The 14,963-nt window shown below is 45.2% G+C and overlaps 1 protein-coding gene across 1 annotated transcript in view; it reads left to right on the top strand.

Annotated features, from left to right (window-relative positions):
• Prkch (protein kinase C eta) overlaps nucleotides 1-14,963 on the top strand; it is a 206,002-nt gene that overhangs the window by 50,203 nt on the left and 140,836 nt on the right. The window contains exon 2 of the mRNA XM_038336439.1: nucleotides 10,465-10,528. Coding sequence (XP_038192367.1) covers nucleotides 10,465-10,528 — 64 coding nt within the window. The remainder of the gene's footprint in view (nucleotides 1-10,464; nucleotides 10,529-14,963) is intronic.

The raw sequence follows: 14,963 nt of genomic DNA, 5'->3' as shown, positions 1-14,963 counted from the left end.
TGTGTGCGTGTGCGTGTGTGTGTACAAAGCAGATGGTAAATATTTTGGGCTTTGTGGGCAATAAAATCTTTGTCATAACTACAGTCATGTGCTGCCTAATGATAGGATACATCCTGAGAAATATGTTGTTATGTATTTTTGTCATAGAATGTCATAAAAGGGAGTTACACAAACCTGGGTGGTGAGGCTTACTCCTGAGCCTGCCCTTCTGATGCTATCAGGGAACCAGAGAAACAGACAGGAGGTGCAAGCAGCTGCAACATGGCATGCTATTTTATGGTGAGGCTGTTTTTGGTAAGTAGGAGTGTATTTCTAAATAATGACAAGCATGCTATAGAAATGCGCAATCCAATAGCCTAGTTGTCTGTTGTCAAGTGTTACGTGTAGGACATAATTGCACAGGATGTACTCATATATCACTGGCAGTAAAGTGAGTTTGTTTACCCCGGCATCACCACAGACCCATAATGCCGTGTGCTGAAACATCCCCATCCCTAAGGTATCAGTGATAGGAGCTCTCCAGCCTCCTTATTGGATGACAAGACCACCGTCATATCAGCAGTCTGTCGTTGGAGAATTGTTGTCATATGGGTCATGGCTATAATCATGGTTGCTTTTAGAGCAAAGGCAGTCATAGATAATCTGAAACTAAGAAAGGTGTGACCGTGTTTCAATACAACTTAGAAAAATTGGCAGCATGTTGAAACTGGCCCCAGGGCACCATTTACTGAGTTTTCTTCTGGGTCATTCAGCCTAAAATGACATCCCTTTGGCCTTTTTTTTTTTTTTTGTTATTTTTTCTTTGCAGTTTTCATCGATCGCACTATTCTGGAATCATCCATATTTCTAGACCATAACTATGGTCACTAGTTGAGTAGATAGCCCCACCCCTCTGCCTGACATTCTCCATCATTTTACTTGGTGCTGAACCCCCTGGTTCTCCTTTAGTCTTCATCATGGGGTTGATGTCACCAGGGTGCAGGTATTCCTACCTTTTCTTTTCTCCTCTTGAGCACTCCTCCAAGCCCACTCTAGTGTGTGCCCTCATGCTGGCTCTGCCTGCTCATGTCAGGCTCCTGATTCGGCATGATCTCACCTTCCACTCATTACTTGCCTTTGGGGGTCAGTGTAGGTGCTACTTCCCAGGAAGAACATTCTGGTGGTTCAGTGTTCTTGCTTCTCTTGGTCTGAGTAGCAGTGGTCATGTATCTGCACCTTGTTCAGTTGGGACTGTACCAGGATGTCAGGATGTCATCTCATCCCCTCCCACCTCACCTGGGCTTCCAGAGCGGTTAAGGACAGCCCAGCAGATGCTCAGTCAACAGAAGCAATTAGATTCTTCTTCTAACTCTGTTCACTCCCGTGGAGCTCCTGGCTCAGTCAATGGTACTATGAATTGTCCCTGGTCCCGAGCAAGCCATCACCTTTCATAGCATGTCTGGATGCTGTTCTCTCCTAGGTATTCTCTTTTCTCCAGCTCCCATTCTGATGCAGATCAGGTCAACAGCATCCTTCACTATGACACTGGAAAAGCTTTTTAATGTGCACCCACCACCACCATCTTCTCTCCATTTTCAGCACCCACATCCTGCGTGTAAGGGTCTGTCTAACATGTAAGAACGATGCTGTGACTTTGTTGATTGAAGCCTCTCAGCACTTCCTTGTCTCCTCAGGGTCAGGGCCAGCCTCGAGCATGTCAACAGGCCATATTGGTCCTCAGCCCTGTTCCTAATATCACTTGAACAGCGCATTTAAGCATGAGTATCCCCTGATCAGTCCTTTGTGTCTGAATCTGCATGCCTGTCCCTTGCTACATTGAAAACAGCTAGCAGAATTTTTAGACATGGTCCCATCTCTTGTTGGGTTTTCATCTCTCTTCCTCTAGAAGATCAGAGGGAGCAAAGATGTCATAAAATAGTTGTTGAGATAGATATTTGGGCTTGATGTACTTTCTAACATGCTCCTAGATTGAGTCTTCCCAAGATAACCCAGTGAGTGAGCCATTAAGTATGTAAAGCACCTTGAAATGCTTAGATTTTTCTCTTATTACATGCTTAATTTTGCTAGGTCCTTCACCTTCTTCCTCCATTACAAGTGGGTAATAAGAATCAATCATATAGAATAATTCTGGGATTATTTATATTATTTAAAAATATCAATCAGCTTTAGATTAAACTGTCAGGCTGAGGGCAGGGCACAAAGGAATAGCTATTTTATTTTGACTGAGATATCCTAGTCTAATATTTCTTCTTTCCTGTAGCAAGTCCCTTAAAAAAAAAAAGAGGTCCAGTCCTGAACCTATAAAGAAGGTTAATAAAAGAGGGGCCCGACTGTGAGGGCATGGACTAGGAGGAGCAAGCATGGGAACACGCCTCCCTCCATCAAGGTCATAGAGATACCCACCCCTTTCATCCCATGTGGAAAAGTCTACCCAGCATAAACAAATGCCCTACTGGAATACCAGGAAAGAGATGTGGTGGACTCATTCAGGAGTTTTCTTTATAGGAAATCTGCAGTATGGAGAGTATATAAAACTATGGGGTTCCCCTCTCCCACCCCAGCCTCTGCTTTGGTGGGAGCTCTTGGGGTGACTAACGGGAGCAGGACAGAAGCCTGACACTATTTCTGGTTTCAAGAGTGGAGAGTGGAGAGAGCATTTGACGTTTTAGAGCTTGGCCCACTCTTTTTGGTCCCTCAGGGGCACCATAAGCCCTGGCTGTCCTGGTGAACCAGGCACATCTCTCAGAACCTCCATCCTCATTTGCAAAGGGCGGCAGGATTAAATACCCATGGAGTTTGGGGGAAGAACTGTGGAAGGAAGCTTTTGAGAACTGCAGTGTGTCTGTTCAATTTACATTTTCAACCCCTCCAATTGTAGAGTCAAAAGTGAAATGTGTGTACACATGCGCACACTTATAGGCACACACACACATACACACACACACACACACACACACACACACACACACACACACATATCCCTCACAGGACACACACCCCACTACCACCATGACACAGAGTGGGTCATTTATGCCTTTTGTCCTCTTTTTGGAAGAGAAAAAAAACATTTTAGTCTTCAGAATGATCATCCAGAATTGCTTACTGATTCCTGACTTTCTGTTTTTATTTTTGTTTTGTTTTGTTTTGTTTTGCCGTTTATCAAGACAGGATTTCTCTGTGTAGCTTTGGTGCCTGTTCTGGAACTCACTCTTGTAGACCAGGATGGCCTCAAACTCAGAGATCCGCCTGCCTCTGCCTCCCAAGCGCTGGGATTAAAGGCGTGCGCCACCACCGCCCGGCAATTCCTGACCTTCTATTGTGGAAAGAGACGTAGAAAAAGTGATGTGTGTGTCTATGTGAAAATGAGCCTGAGCTGTGTGGAACCCCAGATTTAAATTTCTACTGACTTGTGTGTTTAGCTGCTGGGAGTGGGTGTAGAAGGCTTGTTTTGAGCCTTCAAAGCATTTGTATTTTAGCAACAGAAATGTTACTAGTCTTCAGATGTCTTCGCAAGTCCTAGACAGAGGAGTCCAGTTTTAGCAGGACGAGAAATGACTGACGGTTGTCACCACTAAAACAACGGTGGTGTTTTCTTTCATTTTAAATCGGTCAGATTTTTTGCAGTCATTGTTTTGAGTAGTTTCTCATCAGTGGTCCATTCGTGTGCTGAAAGCATGTAAAACTGAGTCAGAGCACTGTGAAGACAACAGCAAGTGAGCAGGCTCACAGTGTTTGCCTCAGCTGCCCCCTTCCCCTCCGAAACTCTCCTGGAGGGCATGTGGAACTGACTTGGGATCCCCAGCCACTAATTAATGGGACCAGAATGCCCATCACTTCTTGGGAGTCCCAGCATGGGAATGCCTTCCTCCTTAGGAGCTCCTGCTCTCATCAGGAGCTGGGGGCAAGGCCATCAAATTGACCCCACCCCCACTGGTCTTGGCAGTAGGGAGGCAAGGCTAGAAAACTGGGGTGGGAAGAGAGTGATAAGCACCCTCAGGTAATGATGACACAAATTTTGCTGGGTTCCTGGGAGCCCATGGTGTGGTGACCTCGTGTGCAGGCTGGCATGGGGTTGAACACAGGCACACAGACCCGTGGGCCCTGTGCTGTAGTAGCATGGAGGAAGGCTGGTGAGGCAACAGCAAGGGATCTTTCAAGGATTTAAATCTTGACTCTTGGTCTTCCATGCTTGTGTGACCTTGGCTAGTTCTAAAAGTCTATTGTGCCTCCATCTTTCCATCCGTTTAATGGGCATGGTGGCACTTAGCCTGCAGATAGTTAAGGTGAGAGATAAGGATGGTCAGGAATTTGGTAAGGACTCGGGACACTGATGAGTTCAAGAGGAAGCTGTCCCATTTTATTAGAGAACACAGGAGCCCATCTCCTTATGGATCACTGATGCTGCCATGTAAGGATTGGTACTCTAATCAATCATAAGCTTGACGGTTTAGTTCTGGGGGAACGATGAGATGCTTCCCTACAGTCTCAGGTTCCTTTGTCATTAATGCAGCCATTTATAAAGCAATAAGGAAAGGGCCACCTAGCCCATAATTTCAGGCATAGGAACCTTCTTCTCATAGATGTTTCTTATGCTGCCTGCACACCCTACACCTTTTGCTCAAATCAAAGCCTTTCCCATTTTAACATGCCAGATTCCTCTGCTTAATCCAGGCTGAGATGAATATTGAGGAGATGGCAGTTTCCTGCCTGTGATCAATTCTAATGGCTTTTGTGAAAGGAAATGGTTGTAAGTTATTATCAGTTAATTAAATGAGTGTTTCCCTTGAGTCGTGTGCCCAGGCCTGTTTAGAATCATGGAACATTAGGGCTAGTTCTGAGAGAACACATCATGGAGGCTGAGCCAGGGGTTGAGGGTGACTCGTATGAGTTCTGCAAAGTGGTGCCATTGTCACAGACATTGGCTGGGAGTGCAGGAGTGGGATGCCGGTGGAGTGTCATTAACAAAGTGTCGGGTCATTGGCACCCACTATGTCTGAAGGACTGTTTTTGTTATTGTTTTTTATATTTGTTCCATTTGTTTGGGAGTGGAACATACGTGTGTGTGTGTGTGTGTGTGTGTGTGTGTGTGTGTGTGTGATGATACATATAGAGAGGAAAGAAGTCAGCTTGCTGGAGTTGGTGCTCTCCTTCCACTATGTGAATTCTGGGGATCAAATTTATATTGTTAGGCTTGGTCAAGTGCCTTTGCCCTCTGAGTCGTTTGGCTGGCCCTGTCCCCCCCCTTTTTTTAAAAAAACAAAACTCTGTATTTTATTTTGCAATAAACATTATTCAAGAGTATGGATGGCTGTAAAGAGAGCAGTTGAGATGAGGATTTAAGATTAGTGGTATCTCTGTGGATGTTGGGGTCTCTCTGGGAACCTGACAGCTATGCCTTCTCCCTGTTCCTGGGCGGTTCCTCCTCGCAGGTGTGCCTGGTGGGAATTCCACTTCCTACCTTACTCTGGGAAGTCCTGTGTCTGGCAATGGCCCCATGCTGGGAGGCATCCTGCAAAGGTGTGAATGGATGGATGATTAGTTGATAGGCAGAAACAGAGGTTTTGCAAGTCTCAAATAGCAGGAGAGAAGGTGTGGCTATGTAGTGGCTGGAGGGGACTGGCAGGACTTGGAGAGCAGGTTTAAGGGATGGAATTTGCGAAGAGGGGTTTGGGAAGGTTAATGAGAAGGCCCATGTGTTCTCAAAAGCCCATAGAGGATGGTGCTTTATTCTGAAGGCTCCAGGGAGGTGGGGGATGATGGGAGTGGCGCTTTGGAAGGAGTCCTTGGTTAGCCAGGTGTAAACTTTCGTTGCCTGCTTTGTGTGTGTGTCTTGGGGAGGGTGCTCACATCTGGAAGGCAAAGAGTACTGTGCGATCGGAATGCCCCGTGCTGCGGGAGGAAGAAAAGACAGATTCGCAGGGTTTGCAGAGCTAGAACGGCTCCCAGATGTTTAGTTTTTGAGGTTACAAGAATGGCAGATTTAGTGATTCTGCAGTAACCGGAAACTTAGGTGAGTTTGGAATCAGAGCCATTAGGGTTCTCAGAGATCACTTAACTCAGGATTTCAAGGTGATGATGGTTCAAGGTCTGACTGTAGTAGAGTTTTCCAGAACTTTGAAAAGCACCAGATTCACCCTACACCCATTTCCCCACTTAATTCAGTCTGTGGATTGTTGGTAGGGTCTTGATGTCTGTGTCTTCTGCTTTGGTCTCTCAGAGATGTTGAGTGGCTTACCCAGGGTCACAGACAAAAGAGGACATATCTAACTCTTGAGTCTAGTCCTCTTCTGGCATTGCTCCCAGAGAGATGCAGTGGAGATGTTGGGATAAGGAGGTGAAGTTTCAGAGCACAGATTCCTGTGGACACAACCTACATATGTCTTTTCAAAGGAAGATATACAAATGGCCAAAATGCACAGTGCCCCCGAGGACATACAAATCAAAGACACAGTGAAATATCATCTCACTCCAGTCAGAATGGTTATTACAAAAAATTCTAGTGAGATTGTGGAGGAGAGAGAGAGAGAGAGAGAGAGAGAGAGAGAGAGAGAGAGAGAGAGAGAGAGAGAGAGACAGAGACAGAGACAGCGAGACAGAGAGAGAGACAGAGAGCATGAGCGAGTGCGTTACAGGAGCTTGAGAGAGCTGAAGAAGAGCGAGGAGGGCCATGAAAGAGTGATGTTCAAAAGCCTTGGTCCTGAGAGAGTCCAGAAGGGAACTACCAACATCAATGCTATAGAGAAATCAACGGTGATGAACACACTTGTTTGGATGGTGAAGATGGAGCAGTCATGGGATGTGACAGGAGGATGAGCTGAGGCTATAAGAGCTAGTTAGATGGTGGGGGAGGCAGAGCATCAGATTATGAAAGAGAGCATGCAGAAGGAATGTATTAGTTACATTTTTGGTTTATTCCTTTTTTCTTATGACGTGAGTAAGACTTTTGGGTGTGAATGATATTTAAAGTGGTTGGATCATGAAAGAGGGGTTTATGAGCTCAAGGAATTGAAAACTCAAGAAGACTAGAGCATATAACCAGAGCCACAGGTTGAAATACTATCAAAGCTTGAGGTCTCCTCCTGTCTCTTTACCTCATCCTCTAGTTTTGTGTGATATCAAGGGTGCCAGGTACTTCGAAGTTGGTGTCCTAGAGCGAAGTTGAGCAGGAAGTGAGACGCTGTCTCCTTCTTGCATAGCTAGAATTCCTAGTTAATTCTACTTAAATTTCGCGGCCAAACGTGAACAAGCAGTGACCAAGAAGAGAACGTGACATTGTGTTGATAGCCAGGTAGAGGGACGGTGTCAGTTCTAGGCTGGTGTGTTAGTTACGTATCGCTGTGGTAGAATACTTAACAGAAGCAACTTAAAGACGGGAGGGGTTACTTTGGTTCACAGTCCATCGTGATGGAACATTCATGGCCGCGGGAACTTGAGGTAGCACGTTCCTTTACAGCTGCAGCCACGGGGCACAAAGTGATGAGCGTCTGTACTCAGCTTGCCTTTTCCTCTTTCTTTGGTCCAGGACACCAGCCAAGGGGATGGTACCGCCCACGTTTATGGTGGGCCTTCCCACCTCAGTGAACCTAGTCTAGATAGTTCCTCACAGATATGCCTATAGGCTTCTTCTCCTCAGTGATTCTCAATCATGTCAATTTGACATTGCTAACTGTCACAGTCTGTCATTGTGGTTATAGGACCTTTGTGTTCTGGTTAACTAATCCTAGGTCACAAGTGCATCCTGTAGTTGGGGTAGGGTCCTAGCGGAACCAAAGGTCAGGAGCTGCTCTAGGTGTTGTGTGTTGCGGTATGTATCATGATTTAGAGAGATAGTTTCCACTAAAACTGTGGAGGACAGAACTGGAGTCAGTGAGTGGAGATTATCGCTCTCATTACATTCTGCTCCTAGGGAAAGAGTTTCCCATGAAGCACCGGGATACAACAGGCCTGTTGTTGATGTAGGCAGTCAGCTTTCAGTGGTGTTGTCAAGCAAACACCAGGAATAGGCGACAATAGCTAATCTATCTTAGCAGCTCTAAGACCCTGTGTCTTTATAACACAGTAAAGAATGCATCTTTACATTAAATTTCAGGGTATACTTACATGCATATCAAAATGCAAACAAAATGTCATGAAATTGGGGCTTGGGGAGATAGCTCAATGCACAAAGAACCTGGTTCACAAATACGAGGGCCTGAGCTTAGACTCTCGGCACCACAGAAAAGGTGCTGTGTACCTGTAGAGGGCAGAGACAGGTGGATTCTTGGAGCTCATTGGTCAGGTATGAGCTCCATGCTCAGTATGCGACCATGTCTCAGAAAATAAGGTAGAGAGTAGAAAAACTCCCCATGTTGGTTACTGACCTCCATACATACATGTATATATGTGTGCCCATATGCACATGAGAACACACAGAGGAACGAGTATATACAAATTTTTACAAAGCAATGCTTTTCCTTAAAGCTTGCTGTGTTTACGTTTTCTGTTCTGTTGGATTCTATTTAAAAATCCCTGTGATACACAATCTACTAACGTGTTTTCCCGTCCCTATGATTAAGCCTTGACCTACAGTTTGAAACCCTGTGCTTAGGTCCCCTGTCCAAGTATATCTGCCTCAGATGGACAAGGCTTGAAGATGGGGCTTGAGTCTGACTTCTCATGAGGACGGTAAAGCAGGTGAAAAAACGAGGAGGCAAACCTGTTGTATTGTACGAGCGCCCAATTCTAGGTGGTGTGGTCTCCTGACATCTGTCAGAGAGCTCCCAGCCCCTTGGGGCGAAGTGGCCATCTTTGTGGACCCTCTGGGCATTGTTGGCAAAGGTTCGCCTCACGCTAGTTGTGGGTGCAGGATGGCAGAGGTGGCCTGGCAGTCTGTCTGTCCGCAGGCTATCAGCGGCTGCGCCAGCACTCACGACAGTTTGTGCTGTGGGGTTGAGTGAGTGTCTGCACTCTTTGTCAGGCCTCTTTGCTGAAGGTGAGGGAGTGGCTTTTAAAAATATCTTTTTGACTTGAAACAAGTCAAGGCGGAGAGTGGAGACAATTAAACTCTGACATCCTGTTTAGTCATCTCTCCAGAGACGGTTATTTTCAGAACCACTCAGTGGAGGTTCACAGGGGGTGTCAAGGGAGTTAGGATGACATTGTAAGTTAGTGTTCGTCACGATACAAGCAGGTTGAGCTGAGCTTGGAAGGGATTTACAGTATGGTAATCTCACTGAGCGCAGATTCCATGCAGAGAAAGGCAGAGTTTAAGAACCGGCTGCCACAGTACAGAGGAAAAGCCTTGGAAGAGTAAAGAGTGGTCACACTGTATCGTGAGATGTATCTAATTGGAGTGTGATGTAAGAATAAAATATGGGGGTGACTTAGCGAAGACCAGTCCACTCTGAGGGGTCTTTGTTTACCTGTGGATACAATAAGAGCAATAAGTAGCACTGTTAAGTTCTGTAATGGAAGTTGGGCAAGCCAGAAATAACCTCAAGCTGTTCCCTGAACTCTTAGAGAACAGGGAAGCTCGGTGGTGGAGGACCGGGCCACTCCCCTGCCAACTGCAGTAGAATCACACGGGTCCTCCAGTGCTAAGCTCCTCTGCTGTAGCATGCGGTTTGCTGCTTATTTTAAAGTGCTGTTCTCCCCCCCCCCCCCAGAGGTCACCGGTCTATACTTAGCTGGACTTTCTTCTCGTAGATGAAAGGTCAAAGGCAGAAGTGGAACCATGAGCAGAATTGGAAGGATTTATTGAGGACACGTGTAAATGCACATATTTTAATCTACAGGCATCTCGAGCTGCAGGGTTTTGGAATATGGGTGGACAGGGAGTTTGGCATCCTGTAGGAAGAGGCCAGAGCCTGCCGGCTCAGGTATATGGAGATGCAGCAGGCCTGCAGGGCACGGTTCCACCCTGGGTGCTCGGCTGTGTGAGGGTCTTTAGAATGCAGTCCTGATGTCTCAGCTAATATATAACCTCAAGGGCTGTTGAATAGCAAAGTGAGCTAATCCTGGTCATGGACTATGCTGGTTGAAACAGATGGGGACGCTTCATACATTTTACTCCACAAAACTAGACCTTTGAAGTTGACTGAGACACATTTGCTGATCACCCTGTGTGCTGCCATTGTCCCTCCAGCTCACTAACTTGCCATGGGGTTTAATTGCACCTACTAGAGATGCACATAAGACAAGGTGGCTCCGAAGCAAGCAGCAGTTACACGCTTGCTCCTGTGTATCAAGCCATGCAAACGAGGGAGAGAAGGCAACTCAAGAGGAAGCCCTGGGTGGACCATTTCCAAGCGTCACCCTTGCTCAAGATTTCACTTGTTTCTTTGTCTCTCTACTGCGCAATGGAAGATTCGGATCCAGTTTGTGCCTGTGATTTATGCATTTAGGCCTCTCTGTAAGGAATTATTTAAGACTCACAGAAAGCAATTCCTTATTAAAATATAATGTGCTTTTTTTTCCCCTTTCTAGGTGGACCTGGAGCCTGAAGGGAAAGTGTTTGTGGTAATAACCCTCACAGGGAGTTTCACTGAAGGTAAGAGAGAGTTTTGAGTGGTTTCTGGTGTGTGTAGTTTAGTCCATAATTAAGAGGAATGTGTCGATGGAAATCATAACAGGGGCATTTCTCGAAAGATGCTTTAAACCCACCCGTGTAACTTGGGCTGACTGAACTCCGTTGCCCAGAGTCTGCCACTTCAGACTGCCGGGTTAGATGTCTTTTGTAGATCTGCCAGCCTTGGGTTTTGCTCTCACACTCACCGACTTTTTGCTCTTACCCATCATCTCCCAGCTGAACTGCGGGATTGTTTTGTTTCTTTTGAGTCTGGCCTATTAAATTCTACTCCAGAGTCTGTTTTTGTGCCAGGTCTTAGCTTGCCTGTAAAAGAAATTTGAGGACCATGGTCTCTTTTTCATAATCCCCACTTCATTGTTATCCCTTAAGAGTTTCTGTGCTTTAGTTGATGCTTCCAAACTGTCTCCCACAACCAGAAACCAGTTTTGAAAATCGAGGCAAAAGACATGTATGTAAAATGAAAGATCCAATATGAGTAATTTGATCTTTCAAATAATTCAGCAAATGACCCAGTAAATCAGCTCTGCGGTCCAAGATGCAGAACCCCCTACCTTTCTGAAGGTTCCCTTGTGCTTTCTACTGGTCATTCCTGCTGCTCAGGGCAATAACTACAAGGCTTTCTCACACCTGTGAAGTATTTTCTTTTTCTTTTTTTTTTTTTCGTATGAAAGAAAAATCTTTAATTGTGGGCTTGCTTACAGTTTTAGGGTAATTATCATATCATAGTCAATTATCATAATCATGGGAGGAGAATGACTGCCCCAGGGGTGCTGGAGCAGTAGCTGAGAGCTACCTCCTGGTCCACAGGCAGAGGGAGGGGCAGGCAGACAGACTGGGAGCCTGGAATGGGCCTTTAAAACCTCCAAGCCCATTCACAGTGATGCACTCCTTCCAACAAGGCCACACCTCCTAGTCCTTTTAATCCTCTCAAATGGTCCCACTCCCTGGTGACCATTCATTCAAATGTATGGACCCATGGGGGCATTCTTTTTTCTTTCTTTCTTTTTTTTTTATCATTACTTAAAAAAATACCAGTCCAAATTCCCACTCCCTCCTCTCATTTCAGTCCCCTCCCTCTCCCTCCACAGACCCTCCCTTCCACCTCTCCAACCCTAAGGGGGTGCCATGCACCCCACCCTGTGGAAAGTCCAAGGCCCTCCCTACTACATCTAGGTTGAGCAAGGTTTATATCCAAAGAAAATAGGATCCCATGAAGCCAGTACATGCACTAGAGACAAATCCCAGTGTCACTATCAGTGACCCCTCAGTCTACCCCGGCTGTCAACCCCCTTCAGGGGGGCTTGGTTGTTCCCATGCTTGTTCATTCCCAGTCTAGTTGGAGTTGATGAGCTCCCATTAGCTCAAGCAAACTGTCTCAGTGGATGAGCCCCTCATGGTCTTGAATTCCTTGCTCATACTCTCACTCCTTCCTGTGGTGTATTTTCACCCATTCTAGAAGCTCATGTAAGTGGAATTGTCTAGCATGTTATTTGGGAGAATCTAGTTTCTTTTGCTTAGCATCATTTCTGAAGGATTCATTCATGCCATTGTGCACATCAGTATTTTTGTCTCTGTTGTTAACAATATTTCATTACATGAATCCACACCCATTTGTTTAGACATTGGGGCTTTCTCTGTCAGCATCTGTTATGAACAGTGCTTCTGTAAACATCCTTGAACTTGAGTGTTGTGAATGAGCACTTTTCATTGCTTTCAGGGCAATTGGTAAGAGTGGACTTGCTAGGCATTAGAGTGGTGTGCGTTTAGTTTTATGGTCTCTGGTTTTCTGAAGTGGTCCTTGTTTATTATACCCTCACTAGCAATCTACTGGTGTTCTAGGCCCTCCATGCTCTTACCAACACTTGGTGTGATCATTCTTTTTAACATCGCCTGCTCTGATAGATGGGAAATGGTGTTTTGTGGCTGTAATATACATTCTGGTGATGTTGAGAACTTTCTCATGTGCTTATCGGCCATTTCTATTTCTTTTATAGACGTGTTACTTTAAGTCTTTTGCCCTATCCTCTGAACAGTGCAAATTATTTATGATTTTTCTTTTATGCTCAGGATAAAACCCAGGACCATACACTTGCTAGTTAGAGCACCCCACCACGGAGGCAATCCCCAGCCCCAAGTTAAGATGAAAACACCAAATGCCTTTTTACTACATTTTATAAGAGTTCTTACGCTATCTCAATGAGAGGCCTTTGTGAAAATACACATGACCAGTGTTTGTCCGTGTCCCTGTGCTTCCCTCCTTGTCTTCTTACTGCGGATAGATGTGGGGGTCTCGTGGGTGCTCTGCGAGTGTCCTGCTCTCAGCTCACGCTCACCCCTCTTTTGCCTTCTCTTTTGGAGGCGGGACCTTCCTATGTTGCCTAGGTAAGCCTTTAAGTGTGTCACTCGTCTGTCTCAGCCTGAGAAGCTTTTAATTTAGGTTTTCACGTGTTTTAGAATTTGGGAGTTTTTAGTTATGGTCAGGCTCAATGTGTCAGCATCATCTTTCATAATTTGTCCATTTTGTGTCCTTACAAGGTTCATCTTGTGGGGTTCACAGAGGTAGTCACAGTTTCTCTTTTGCTTTCTTTCTTTGAGACAGGGTTTACTCTGTGTCTCTATGGACCCTGTCCTGGAACTTGTTCTTATAGACCAGGCTGGCCTCGAACTCACAGAGATCCGCCTGCCTCTGCCTCCTGAGTGCTGGGGTTAAAGGCGTGCGCCACCACCGCCTGGCCCACAGTTTCATTTTTACGATTGTGATACATTCCATGATATAACAGGAATTCAGTGTATAGTCACGGATTCTAATCTTGTTATTATAGGACCACTTGTGGTAAAAAGATCCCCATTCCCATTGAATAACCACAGAACTTTGGTTGAAAATCAGATTACCACCTGGGTGGGCCTGTTTTTGTGTTCTCTGTCTGTGTTGATCTGTTTGCCCGTCTTTGGCTAGTACCACACCGCCCTCCTCACCGTCCATTTGTAGTAAGACTCAAGCTTAAGCAGCGTGAGCATCCCAGCTTCGCTCTTGGTTTCGTCTTAGGTAAGGTTATGTTAGCTATTCTCGGTATTCCGAGTGTCGGTGTCAGTTCTAGCACCAGCTTATCATTGCACACAAGGGCCTTCTGAATTTTGGAATAAAACTGGGTTGATTCTCCAGATCAATTCAAGCAGCGCTAGCAGCTTACTTATTCTCAGTGTCTTCAAGTCAATGAAATTGGTACATCTCTCCACATAATGGCTTCGGATGTTGCTCAGCAGTACAATGAGAATGATCAACATTATATAATTTTCGATATAGAGCTTGATCAAGCTTTAAAATATATTTTTATTTATTTTTGTGATGTTGGAAATGGAATTTTGAGGATTTCATTTTAAAAATAGTTTATAGAGATTGATTTTTTTTTTTTTTTGGACATTGGCTTTACATGCTATGGCCTTACTACTAAATTCACACCACCTCTGCTATCTGTGTTTGTGTGTGCATGTGTAGTAACCATGTTGTCTGTGGACAAACATAAGTTCATATGCGTATGCCCTTTTAAATGCCCCCATTGTATCCCCAGGTCACTGCAAGCTTGTCTCTTACCTACCCTTTCTAAAGAGGAAGAACTGTCATTCTCCTGCCTCAGCCTGCCGAGTAGCTGGAGTTATAGGCACGCACGCACCATCATAATTGTTATTTCCCTTTCCTTAAGATGGCAAATCTTTAACCACCAGGCTCTTTACCTGTAGATATTTCCCAGGCTGACTTCACTAAAATGAAACCCTTTCTGGCTCTTGTTTATCTTTTAGCTCCTTAAATTTTTTTTAAAAGTAGGAGTGTCTGCTAAATTCTGGCAGGTGCTTTTTCTCGCAGCCAGTGTCCTACAGGCCTTCTTGTATTCCTCCTCTCTCTTTTTCTAGCAAGTAGTCACATCATTGGCTGATCCTGCTAAAGGCATGGCATCTTTCAAGAACGGAACTGTTTCAAATTTTATAGTTTTAGAGCACTGTGCTTATTCACCAAGCTCAGTCAGTCTGGTGGTTTGTTAGAAATACCAATGATTTTACGTCCTTTTAACTTTTTAATGTTTTAGCTCCCACCACTTCAGGACATCTCGCATCTCCCTTGTACACATACAGTTAAGGAAGATGTGTGCATTGAAGGAGTTGACAGATTGAAGTCCTGTCTGTGAAGGCCCGCTCCTTTCTATGATTTCCTCAATGTCTGGCCATCTGGCGGTCCTGAATTTTACCATTCTGTTCCTCAAGCTGATGTAACTGTGGCTTCCTTTGTATCATGGGAGGATAATCAGGAGAAATGCTTACGGATAGGGGGATAGGGCTCTTGCCCACTGTGGTTCTCTTCTCTCAGTGTCTGATTCGCTCTAGTTTGCACCGGGGTTAGGTT

The sequence above is a fragment of the Arvicola amphibius genome, chromosome 7 (genome assembly GCF_903992535.2).
Source record: "Arvicola amphibius chromosome 7, mArvAmp1.2, whole genome shotgun sequence".
In the NCBI taxonomy this organism is placed as follows: Eukaryota; Metazoa; Chordata; class Mammalia; order Rodentia; family Cricetidae; genus Arvicola; species Arvicola amphibius.
The sequence above is the reverse complement of the archived record's forward strand: the minus strand, read 5'-3'. Positions and strand labels throughout refer to the sequence as shown.